Raw genomic sequence first — 13553 nt, 5'->3', positions numbered from 1 at the left:
CTCCTGGGTGGCTCAGTTGGTCAAGCATCCAGCTTCGGCTCAGGCCATGATCTCGCAGTTCTGCGGGTTCGAGTCCCGCATCAGGCGCTGTGCCGACAGCTCAGAGCCTGGAGCCTGCTTCGAGTTCTGTGTCTCCCTCTCTCTCTGCCCCTACCCCACTTGTGCTGTCTCTCAAAAATAAACATTTAAGAAAATAACAAAAATCAACCAAGGAAAATCCTGAATTTTAAATTTTCTAATTATTTGAAATTTAAACACCAATAAATTGATTTAAACCATCCAAACATATTTTAACATTTTATATGTATAACATTAGATTTATTTTTAACTCATTATATTAGACACAAGAGTAGGTTACAAAGGAAGAATCATGAATCTTGTCATTAGAACTCTATGAGGGGGCACCTGGGCAGCTCGGTTAGTCGTCAGACTCTCAGTCGTGGGGCTCGGGCCCCACATCTGGCTCTGTGCTGGGCGTGGAGCCTGCTTAAGATTCTTTCCCTCTCCCTTTGCCTGCCTCTCTCTCTCTCTCTCTCTCTCCCTGTCTCCCTGTGTCCCTCTCTCCCTCTCTTTCTCCCCTTCTTTCTCTAAAAAAAGAAAAAAAAAAGAAAAAAAAGAACTCTTTGAAACGGGTGATAGTTATTTTTCTGTTTGATGTGGTTTAAAGTATAATTCTATTTGCATGAAAAGAGTAAAGGTCAAAAGGAAAGGTAGGAGTCTAGACACAGGCTGTTGTAAATCTACGTTGTAAAAACTTTCTTTTATACATACATACCTGGGATTGGGGGCAAATAGAAAATCATCCATTAAGGATAATATATTTTATATTTATTATTGTTTATCTGAACTGATTTATGTTGGCTGTTTCTCATCCAAGACAATCTGTGAAACTTTTTCGAGAAGTATCATATTATTTCAGTCCACCTCCTTCACTCCTTACCCTCTCCCCACACACACAATGAGCTTTAAAGGCCACGTAAAAAAAAAATACACAAGACAGCAGCATAGTAGGGAAACTTGGTTTCATAGGCCAGCAATAAACTTCAGTTTATTAGAACCTCTTTGTTATCTCTTTAGTTTAATGATACAGTTATAAAGATATTTATCACACATTTTTATGAAATATTTTTCCGAGTGGCTCAGTTGGTTAAGCATCTGACTCTTGATTTCGGCTCAGGTCATGATCTCATGGTGGGTTTGAGCCTGGGATTCTCTCTCTCTCTCCTTCTCTCTCTGCCCCTCCTGGGGACTCCCTCACCCTCTCAAAATAAATAAACTTTAACATATATATATTTTCGTGATAAATTAATGGAAATTTCATTGATCCTGGGCCGTTTTCTTAAATTCCAGGTTAGTATGGTTAAGGGAACTCATCTGATTGAGTGTCCGTTACTAATTCTAGGCACTATCCTTGAAGGGAAATAAACGTTCCTACTAATGTTTACTTACACCTTTTGCATTCAGCAAAAACACGACATAGATTTACAGTGGAGTCACTTTACATGTCATTTGATTTACATAAAATCGTCTGTTCTCATTCAGAAGAAGCGGTGACCATGAAATGGTTAAGCAGCGTGAATAGTTTTGCCTACCGTTTTTCCCGATAAGTATGTACCTACAGAGCGATCCTGAGGTGGCTGACAAGAGCTTTCTAGGTTTGGGTTCTCTTGTGGCTCTGACTGTGGAAATGTAGCTACGTGGTTTTAAATGCGGCACAGCCCCTACTCTGTCGTTTAGGACTCAGCTGAAGAAACACCAGTGTGCTTTCATCTTGGAGAAGAAACTGGCCGTGTTGCCCGTGGAGAGGGAGGGGACGTGGTGATGCATTGAGGTGTCTTCCTGAGGAGTTTTAAGGGTCATTTTGTCTGTGTCTGTCTGTGCTTTAGGATGCTAACTTTGGAACCTAACCCGTACCTAAGATGTATCTTTCCCGTGTTTGATGCCTCCATCTTTTGTTGGAGATGCGTGGCCAATCTAACTAGAAAACGGTCTGTAATTGCTCCAGCCAACTCTCTGGGAGCTTCCTAGAAAGTGGGTCTCCAAGGTGGTACGAAGCTAGTTGACGCTGAACAAGGAATCAAATAAAATGTCACTTCCTAACTTGAGAAATATGTCCACCAAGACTTCCATACAGATATTACGTATGCCATAAATTGCAAAAACCATAGCAAATCCAGCCTCTATGTGGGGAATAGGAGTTCTACATAGAATAAAACTGTGAGCCATTTGTTTCAAGTGTGCCTTGTATCAGATGTAAACAATTTCATTTGAATTGCCCGTGTCGACAAAGGGTTTAGTCATGGTGAAGGACTTGAAGTCCACCCAGGGACTTTGGGGAAATTGCCTAAGTTCTGTGTTTCCACCTACACATCCAAGAAATCATTCTTACCACTTTTTCTTCATTAGAAACTACTTCTAACATTTAACTTGCCCACTTTCGTTTGTAGTTCACACAGCCCGATTTTAAATACTTGGCACGTAGATAGGTTCTACTTACAAGAACGTAAAATAAGTTGAGCTTTTTGGAAGAAGAGTAGTAGGTATGAGATAGTGGTAATATTTATCTTACTATTTTGATGTTGTAATGGGAATGAAATTATTTCGGTAAAAGGAAAACCCTATGACACGTTACTTCTGCCTTCCGTGAAGTCAGGTTTAATAGATGCTATGTTTGGGGACACCGTGTTTTATCCTGCTTCCCTACATGTTGTCACCTAGACTGGTGAGTGGCTGAGAAAGCCACTGTCCTTTGAAACTGAAAGTGCAAGCAAGGAAAAAAAACACCAGTCAAACTGAAAAGGCAACGTTTAACTATTCATGGTTTCTCTGAGCTTATTTCGTGTCTTACCCCTGCTCTGAAAAAAAGAAGTCCAAAAAGGAAGTGACCATTTAACAAAATACTGATTTACTGTAAGTTTAGATCACATTTTATAGCAGTTTTTTGTTGTTGTGATTTCCTAGGCAGAGTTAACCACAAAACCTAGACCTGGACTGTAAGTTATAGCACACTCAGAGTTAATTAGAAATCTGCATACTCGTGATTAATTGAATTATCAGCATAAAATAAAGGGGAATTTATAAATTACCAATGAAACACAGTGCTGGAAGGGAGCTTTCTAATGCAGTCACCTCCCTTTTTCTAGATGAGGAGGTTGAGGACTAAGAGATTAAGTTATTTGGCCTTCGTCAATTTAATTTTTTAAAAGATGATCGATGAACTTGTTAGGCCTGAGGGATGTGCGTGCGTCAGCATGTTTTGTTTGGCCGTGGCCGTGCCGTATGCCAGTTAGGTGTGTAATTGCAGATGCGCCCGTGGTGCCCACTCTCTAGTAGGACTGGATAAACTCTCCCGTTTGTTAACTGCAGCCTGGCAGTGAGCTGGACAACCTGGAAGAGATTTTGGATGATTTGCAGAATAGTCAATTACCACAGCTTTTCCCAGACACGAGGCCCGGCGCCCCTGCTGGATCAGTTGACAAGCAAGCCATCATCAATGACCTCATGCAACTCACAGCTGAAAACAGTCCTGTTACACCTGTTGGAGCCCAGAAAACAGCATTGCGAATTTCACAGAGCAGTGAGTATGAGATATTGATGGTTATGCCAAGAAATTCCCATATAATCACCATTAGAAACAGTGATTATTAAAATCTGATACAAACAGCTTAGTCACTTCAATGTTTTTGTGGTCAAATAGCACCATCTACTGTCCTGGTTCTTCAAAACACTATTCAAAATGGATTCTAGTGAACAGGGCTTTCCAGCATTCTCTTATGGTTAATTGAATCAACACGGAGGGAGACTGACCTACATAGATAAAGTTCTTTAGATGATTGTCATATTTCCCTTTGTTTTAGCTACTGCCTTCAGAAATGGAGCTTAAAATAGACTTTATATATGTCTAGATATGACTAGATACTGGAAATATAGAAAATTAGAGAGTTATGCTGACTTTTTAGGAGTGATATGCTATTAAAAATTCTTACTATTTAATCATCATACATGAATGGGCTATATATATTAAAAATATCCTATCTCTTAAAAATCGTCCTATAAATATCAGTTTAAATGGAACTTTACCATAAACGTTTTCTAAGTGCATTTTAAGTTGGCTAATTTGATATAAAGCTTGAAGACCTTAGACTATTTGATAAAATACATTTTATTTTAGATTTTTGTGAGTTTAAGATGAATTACTTCTTCACCATGACCACTTAATTTACAAACTCAGTAGTTACCTAAAGTCCAACAGTTTGGATGGGAAAAAATATCTTTCCCTTACAAAGAGATATAATTTATAGAAAGATGGATGACCTCTTCAGTGTTAACTCGGTGAACAGAATGGTTTTTCCCTCGTCAAGTACAATCAGATTCATTGTTCAGCATTTATTCCCAAACCAAAAATGGCAACCACCAACCAAATCACAAAATAATCTTTAATTAGTGGACCTTTTCTCAAGTGATTCTTGATTATTCCAAAAGGGGTAAAACAAAATAGTTTTTGCTTGTTATCTCTCAAACCTGTCTGTTTCATGAGGAATGGAAAGTAGTTAGGGACCATGGGAGATCACAAAGTCAAAGAGTTGGGAAGGGAGTAAGAAGCATACTACAGAGTTTATGCTCATTAACCAGAGGCATTAATGAAGGGCAGCATGGGAACTCATGGTTTCTCCTCCATTTGTACCTCCTAATGGAAATCAGATTATTGGCTGGTAACTGAATAGCAAAACCTGAGGGAGTCATGATTAAGCATGTACATAATTTCCATTCCAAGCCCTAATTCTTGTAAATACTTTGTTATTAATTGTTAAGAACTTATTTCTTTATTTTGAATGTTCTGTTTCATACTATGTTTATGTAATTCAGTGGAAATACTTGATATCGTTTAATCAAGTAGTAATAAACTGTCATTTACAATATCTGTATACTTGTAAAATTTAATAATGTTCTTATCAAACTATTGGTTGTGTGATTGGATAGTGCACACTGCACCGTGGGTTCTTGTTGGTCAACTGTAAGCATCGTTTCAAATCTAAACAGGTCCAGAATTGAAAGAAGCTGTATTTAGAAGATTAGACAGGGCCGTAAAGCTTTAATACTGACTTCAGGTAGCAGAGTTCACACTTACAAGATTTAACTTGCAATGTGAATAGATACTTGTAAGCTAATTCTACTCCTAGGAAAGTCCAGTTAAGAAAATGATGTGTCCAAAGCACACGTGTCTAGGTTTGGGATTGTGTGCAGGACATGTTTATAGCTTCATAGCTGTGACAGAACAATACTCCTAAATTCAAATAATGTAACACAGGGACGAAACCATACGAGCGGTCTGCTCAGCAAATACGATTGAATGTTAGAAATTAGTATTGGGGAGGAAATATATGATAAGTAATAGACACCTTTTTTCTCTCTTTTTGCAAGATTGTTGAGAGTTAAGTTGGAGACTTGTTGACTAAATTATGAGTCCACGTGAGTTTGTCTTTGATGTAGGCCTTTGGTCCTTGAGGTGTAGAGCTTTGATATTTTACAGACAGCATTTTCCCTACTGCTTCTGTTACTTTTTATTTTCCATTATCCTATATTAACCTTCAATTTTCATGTGTTTTCTCCTTAGCTTTTAATAACCCACGACCAGGGCAACTGGGCAGGTTATTGCCAAACCAGAACTTACCACTTGACATCACATTGCAAAGCCCAACTGGTGCTGGACCTTTCCCACCAATCAGAAACAATAGTCCCTACTCAGTGATACCTCAGCCAGGAATGATGGGTAATCAAGGGATGATAGGAAACCAAGGAAATTTAGGGAACAGTAGCACAGGTAAGGGCTCAAATGCACTGTTACTTTATTGGTGAGTTATTTAATTTCGTAATGATTCAGCCACATCAAACTAGTCGAATTTCTCAAATGGAATTTTTTATGTTAGAAAGTAATATTTGAACGTAAGAAAATTCTGCAAATTTTCACTGTGAGACTGGCATGTGAAGCATTGGAAAGCATTCCAGTAAGCTTACTGTTTTATTCTGTGATCATTACTTTCATAGGGTTTCTGATCACTAACCTATAGCATAGGCTGATTTCTTCTATTCCAGTTTACAGTCCTAGACATCATAGAGGTGCGCGTAAGATGATTTGATGAGTTGCTGGCATCTCGTGTAATCTGCTGATAATCCCAAGCCCCCCTCTTAATTGATGACTTGTTTTTGAAGAATTTCAGAATGCAAGTTTAAAGTTCAGGCAACGTTTCATACCTATAAATGATACCGTTTTTCAGAAAACTATTTATTAAAAATAAGTTTAAATGGTAGTGTGCCTGGCCTTTTCGTACCTGATCCAGGGCTCCCTTTTCAAAGATACATGACTGCCTGTGCTCTGGTTTGGACCTTGACCTGCTGCAACTTAGCGTGTCTGCCAGGTTGCCCAAGCGCGTTTCCTAAGTGGTGACCGCTGTCCCAGCTGCTACCATGTTCCTAAACTCCCATCTCCTTCAGGCTAGAAACCATCTTAGCAGCATTGACTGCCATCACCACCTTGTCCTGTACCCTGTACCTATTTACCACGGACACAGTAGCAGGACGCTGAGTGTTCTAATGAAGAACTGCTCACAATTTACAGCTTTCTTTCTTTGTCAAGATGAAGTGCTCAAGGCAAAGGCATTGAAAGAAGTAGCTAGTATAAAAAGAATTTCTATTTGTGGGTGTTTAGTTCTTTGTTGTGGTGGTGGTTGTTTTTTTTTTTCTTTTAGCTTAGTCTGTCATCTCTGTATACACATCGCCATTTTAGACAGCTAATTGAAATTAGAGCTCAATTTTAAGGGGGAAAGCTGGATTTATTTATTTTCGGTTGTTGATGAGCAAGCGGTTCGTGGAGAAACGTGTACTGGGCTATATTAAAATAGTTTATTCCTTCAACAACTATTATTGCTCCAGGCCCTGACTACTTCACTAATCTATATATTCACAGAAATGGTGCCACAGTCATTTTATATTTTAAGGCAGAGTATTGAGTTATATACATAAAATATTTATGCAACATTCTATAACAGAAAAGGAGCCAATGACTTCTTAAAAATGCCTCCTTGTTAGCAGAACACAGGAAGATCTGAGTTCTTGCAGGAATCTGAAGAAGAAATTTAAGGATACACCTATTTTCAAATCGGGGCAGCCTGGCGATCTAGACTGTGAGGGTCATAGAGTGCCTCTGCTTCGTTTCCAAAAACAAAGAGACTGAAAGAGACTTTGACCCCAGGTTATTATGATTGCATTAATATTGTTGAAGTATAGGTGATTTTTCCTTCTGCTTTCTAGACTTTATATAATCTTGCTATATTATTTAGGTAATCAATTTTTGGAGAAATAAAATGCCTATTCTCCCATAGTACATTTGTGTAGTTCAAATGTAATGTTCAAATGGTTTTTTAAATATATATTACTATAATATTGTTCTAAGCTTTTCAGTCTAATTAATCGCCCTTTATTCTTAATCATCCTAATGTAGCACATTCTCATTTCACCAGTGAGAAACCACCCATAATACATGTTTTCTCCATTTCTTGAATATACCCTCTTTTTAGTTATCACAATGAAAGTAAATGAAAGCAAGCCATCTATTTGAAAGCAGAACTTCTATATATCGGTCGTTCAGCATTTCAAAACAAAGGGTTCTCACTTGGAGTTTATCCCCTTTAGAATATCAAGTCTTAGCAAATATTTAGCCATTGTCCACATCCCAGGGCCAGGCCAGAGAGAGCAAACACTTGAGCCTGCATGGAATATTGTGCTCTTCTTGTTGTGTGTGGCCCAAATAACTGTTAATATCTCGGGTGTAAAGGGATCTTTACCAATGTGCCCTAACTCCTTCTAGATCTATATAATCAGGAATGTGGTGGTCCAGGTATACTGAAGTCCCCCATAAGTAGGAGTTCCCTTGCCTTGGTTGTAAAAAACCGTGGTAGGAAGATCGTGTAATTTCTCAATGGTTTAGAGGCTACCTTGGTCAGTTTTGAAGCGTAACAAATCAGAGTACCCTGGAAGGGATTTGAGGATTTAAAAATCTGACGTTGGCTTCACGGGATATTCTGTGATTTGGATTTATAATTAGAGTATCGACTATGAGTTTAAACCTTGTTTCTCTTAGCCTCACCTCCCTTTTGGAAAGTAAAGCACTGACGTGTAGATCAGCTAATGTGATTCACTTCCTGAGGAAGGAAGTTGGGGTTCTCCACACGCCACAGCACCTGTTTCTAAGTACATATGGGAACAATTTTAACAGCTTTTCCGAACTATAGAGAGTGGCAAGTCCGTGCTCTGAAAAACTGTAGAAACTGCCAATTCTTGTTGCTTAGCCAAGGGTCCACGTCTGTCCCAATGAAGGCATTAACTATTGGGCTGTGTAGACAGAGTGATGGTCTTACACAGAGTAAGATCGTCTAGTGCTCATACATGCTGACTGTGTTTTCAGTTACTCCATCTCTCAGTTTCCTTTGGCTTGCCTGCAGGAATGATTGGTAGTAATGCTTCCCGGCCCACTATGCCATCTGGGGAGTGGGCCCCACAGAGTTCTGCTGTGAGAGTCACCTGTGCTGCTACCACCGGTGCCCTGAACCGGCCAATCCAAGGAGGTATGATTCGGAACCCAACAGCCAGCATCCCCATGAGACCCAACAGCCAACCTGGCCAAAGACAGATGCTTCAGTCTCAGGTCATGAATATAGGTAAGGTAGTTCTAGTGCTCTGTACTTTTCATTTCTGTGCTTTCTTAGAAGAGACGAACCGCTCCAGAAGTTCTTTGCAGACATGCTCCTCATTTGCAGGTGATTCCCCCCATGTCAAGCTGTCGTAAGTGCGATTTTGCTGGGACTCTGTATAGAATCCTAGAGTCTCAAAGGTTTCCCAGTTACATCAGAGAAGTAACTACCTCTGTGGTGCTTTATTTGTATTAAATTCTCTCATTTCAACTTTCGTGGGGAGTGAATCAGAGTGCCACACTGCCAGTGTTACATACATGATGGTCGTAAGGAGTATCTCAGCGTTACAGCAGTGGTTCCTGACTCTGGGTGATCATCAGAATGCTCGCAGGACATTAAGATGCAGATTCTTAGGACACCATCCTAGGCTATTAAACCAGACTTTCCAGGGTCCTCACTGAAGGTACGAGGTCTTCTAGGACATCTCACAAAATGTGAGGATCACTAAAATTCTCTTCGGATACACTTCTCATGTTATTAAAATTAATGGTCTAATACATTATATGACACCATTTATATGAAATGCCAAGAATAGATAAATCTGTAGGGAAAGAAAGTAGGTAAGTGGTTGCCTAGAACTGGGGGTCTGGGGGAACTGGGGAGTGACTCCTAATGGTCGCGGGTTTGTTTGGGGAGAATGAAAATGTTCTAAACCCGATTGTCGTAATGGTTGTACAACTCTGCAGATATACTGAAACCCACTAAATCATATACTTTAAACGGGTAAATTGTATGGCACGTGAATTAGGTCTCAGTAAAGCTGTTACCTGAAAAAAAAATAATGGTCTGTACAACTCATACTTGAGATTATTTTCTTAATCATTGACATATTAAGCTTCTTCTAAATCTTGCACATTAGCATAATTCGGATAAGTTCATGTTTATGTACTTTTTCATATACTTAGTTAGAATATTGCACAATGAGTAAGAGCTAAATCATTAACGGAAAGGTACCAGGATTGTTTTGACAAGACAACACAGAATTCTCATCCTACCTCTGGCATCCGCTTTCTTACCTAGTTATGTAATTGCTCAGCACATATTGGCTTATTGTTTCTGAGAGGTGACATTCAGATAGCCTTTCTACAGAGAATGTACTTCAAATTGATGAGTGGTTTCCAAACATAAATTCCTATAATTTATGAAAGGCTTTTATAGAAAAATGCTGAAAATGACCAGATTTTCATGCAGAATTCAGCTGGGAAAATTTTAATGTGTTGATTCATTCATTTAAATATCATAATTAAGGGGCACCTGGCTGGCTTAGTTACTAGAGCATGTGACTCTTAGGGTCACAAGCCCCATGTTGGGTATAGAGATTACTTGAAAAGTTAAACACACACACACACACACACACACACACACACACACACACACGAGATAATTAATAAATCCCTCATATCCAGAAATTTAATTTTTTTCTCCATGTTTCTTTATTGAAGGGCACCTCACCTGGCCTTTGAGCTTTATTGTGTAACTGAATTTCTTTGATTTTTAGTAAATCCAGAAAGCCATGAACTCCATAGAAAGTTGTCTCTTGTAATGGAAGACTGGTCTACACATGATGACAACAATAAAATCATTAAAAATCTCATGTCATCCATTAGCTTTAAACCTCTAAAAAGAACTAAGAAAGGGCACATCTGACCTGCCGGAGCCTTCTTTCTGTTCTACCCCCTTTCTTCTAGAAGAGCTAACTGAATTACAGTGAATGAAAGTTCAAGAACAAGTGATCTAGCACTTCTTGAAAGTATGATCCAAGACCCCAAGCCTTTCAGGAGGTCCACAAGACTAAACTGTTTCCATAATAATGCTGAGACCCTACCGGCCCTCTTCACTCTCCCCTCTCTCATAGTTACATGCTGTGTGGTGGAATGTGGGAGCACATAGGATGCTCTGGCTCTCCTCTGTCAATCTGGACATTAAAGTAATCCTCACGATGTAAAACAAGGGGCCCCTGGGTGGCTCAGTCGGTTGACTTCAGCTCAGGTCATGATCTCACAGTTTGTGACTTCGAGCCCCTTGTCAGGCTCTGTACTGACAGCTCAGAGCCTGGAGCCTGCTTCGGATTCTGTGTTTCCCTCTCTCTCTGCCCTTCCCCCACTCATGTGTGCTTGCTTGCTCGCTCTCTCTCTCTCTCTCTCTCTCTCTCTCTCTCTCTCAAAAATAAAATAAAAAATAAAAATAAAAATAAATTTTAATGTTAACAATACCAGTAAAAGGGTTTTTTTCATTTTTCATTAAAAGATCTGGTTTACAGGGCACCTGGGTGGCTCAGTCGGTTAAGTGTCCAACTCATGATCTCAGCTCAGGTCTTGATCTCACAATCATTGAGTTCAGGCCCTGTGCTGGGCTCCACACTGGGTGTGAAGCCTATTTAAAACAACAACAACAACAACAACCTCTTGTTTATATTAACATATAGTGGATTTATTATAATGATTTTTAAATGAAGGAATAATTGTTTTTTCCACTTTCTAGTGTTAATTTCCCATACAGTGTCAATCAGATATAACCCACATAAACTAAAGCTTGTTTCTTGAAGAATATAAAAGGTTCTCTTTGCAAGAGTTTAGAACTGCCACTCTCTATGTTCCCTAAAGTGAGTGAAAAGCCTTGAAGTTTATTGCCTTTGTTAAATTTGGTCTTACTATTTTCACCTAAATATTATTACATCTGTTTTTTTTTTTTTTAGGTTTACTTATTTATTTATTTAAGTAATCCCTGCACCCAACTTGGGACTCAAACTCATGACCTTGAGATCAAGAGTCACATGCTCTTTCAGCTGAGCCAGCCAGGCACCCACATCTGTCTTGTTTCATTTTCCATAAACCAGATATTTCTCTATATATTACATAGCAGAAATAGGCACTTTCTTGATTACAGGTTATAAAGTTTTTTGATTTTTGTCTTCTCTCTTTAGGGCCATCTGAATTAGAGATGAATATGGGGGGACCGCAGTATAGCCAACAACAAGCTCCCCCAAATCAGACTGCCCCATGGCCTGAAAGCATCCTGCCTATAGACCAGGCATCTTTCGCCAGCCAAAACAGGTGAGTCCTGAGTACCCAGGAGCTCCAAGAGAACAGTGGTTCATGAGTTCTGGAAGTTATTTTATTTTTAAATGTCTATTTATTTTGAAAGAGCAGGCACATCTGCACTCACATGAGCGGGGGAAGGGCAGAGAGAGAGGAGGGAGAGAATCCTAAGTAGGCTCGGTGCTGTCAGCACAGCCCGACTCAGGGCTCGATCCCACCGGCCATGAGATCATGACCTGAGCGAAATCAAGAGTTGGGCACTTACCTGACTGAACCACCCAGGCACCCTGGTAACTTATTTTAGACCTCTGCCAGAAATTAATCTTTTCCTTCTAAATAGTTGGTCCTGACCAGTTTTCACATATCCAGACTATAATCGTCAGTTGTTGGACAGGAGGTGAGGGGGTAGGGGAGGGAGAAATCCAGAAATCAGTTACTTCTAGGGCATACCTTTAAAAAGCTATAATTTAGTTGGAAAATAAAAGATGTACATTAATAACTATAAGGTAGTATGTACTATACTATAAATGGTATAAGAGAAATCAAACAAATTACAAGAGATCTTCCAACTGGGGTGACTGGGGAAGGCTTCAGAGTCCTGAAGGAAAGGTGTAATTCGGAGGTAGACATGGCAGGAAGCCAGCCCAGTGGGTAAAAGCAGCATAATCAGGGCCTGGATGTTACAGAAACAACACGATATGTTTAGGGTAACGGGGAATAGTCTAGTTTTCTGTTACGTATATATTACCACTTAAAAAATATACAGTAAAGGCAGTATGGGAAGATTTGGCAGGAAGAGTAGATTAGTAATTGAATAGATTTATAGAAGGTTTTCAATACCTAAGAAACAAAAACAGATGAACATTTGGGAAGGGGGGGTTGGAAGAGATAAGGAAACAAACCATAACAGACTGTTAGTGATAGAGAACAAACTGACGGTTGCTGGAGAGGAGGTGGGTGGAGAGATGGGTTAAATGGGTGATGGGTATTAAGGAGGGCACTTGTTGGGCTGAGCATTGGGTGTTACATGCATAAGTGATGAAACACGGAATTCTCCTGAAACCAATACTACATTATATGTTAACTGACATTTAAATTTAAATACAAATTTGAAAGAAAGAAAAAAGAAAAAGAACGTCTTAAATACCACGCTCTGAAGAATTCAGACTTTTGCATTAAGCCATTAAAAAAGGTTTTTGGAAAAGGAAATGGTATGTGATCTTGTTTTAAGGTTTTTTTTGCTTCTGATTATGTCAAATTTTGTTTCTTTGTAGGTGATCTCTTGTTGCTTTTGAAATATTCTTTGTATTTACTGTATGTGTTGCACTTTCACTACAGTGTGTCTGGGTGTAGATTTATTTATACTGCTTGGTATTTGGCATGTTTTACTTGTTTTTACCCCATAGATTCATGTTTTTCATGTTGTTATCTCTAGTACTGTCCTTTTCCATTTTCTTTATTCTTTCCTTCTGAGATTCTGGTTAGACATATTACACTTTCTCTTTCTATGCTGGATTTTTTTTTAATTCTACCCCCCATTTTTTTTTATATATATACATATTTATTTTTGAGAGAAAGAAAGAGACAGTGTGAGCAGGGGAAGGGCAGAGAGAGAGGGAGACAGAATCCGAAGCAGGCCCCAGGCTCTGAGCTGTTAGCACAGAGCCCGGTGCAGGGCCCGAACTCACAAACTCAGCAAGATCATGACCTGAGCTAAAGTTGGACGCTGAGCTAACTGAGCCACCCAGGTGCCCCCTAGCCTCCATAT

At 39.3% G+C, this 13553-nt stretch overlaps 1 protein-coding gene across 10 annotated transcripts in view; it reads left to right on the top strand.

Annotated features, from left to right (window-relative positions):
* The window catches only part of NCOA2 (nuclear receptor coactivator 2), a 290646-nt gene that overhangs the window by 249612 nt on the left and 27481 nt on the right, over positions 1 to 13553 (top strand). For 9 of the 10 annotated variants that reach the window (XM_045049590.1, XM_045049589.1, XM_023248769.2 and 6 more), the window contains 4 exons: positions 3367 to 3577; positions 5615 to 5821; positions 8499 to 8714; positions 11671 to 11800. In XM_045049590.1, the coding sequence (XP_044905525.1) occupies positions 3367 to 3577; positions 5615 to 5821; positions 8499 to 8714; positions 11671 to 11800 (764 nt within the window). The remainder of the gene's footprint in view (positions 1 to 3366; positions 3578 to 5614; positions 5822 to 8498; positions 8715 to 11670; positions 11801 to 13553) is intronic. The other variant, XM_023248770.2, reaches the window with a different exon arrangement.

The sequence above is a fragment of the Felis catus genome, chromosome F2 (genome assembly GCF_018350175.1).
Source record: "Felis catus isolate Fca126 chromosome F2, F.catus_Fca126_mat1.0, whole genome shotgun sequence".
NCBI lineage: Eukaryota > Metazoa > Chordata > Mammalia > Carnivora > Felidae > Felis > Felis catus.
The sequence above is the reverse complement of the archived record's forward strand: the minus strand, read 5'-3'. Positions and strand labels throughout refer to the sequence as shown.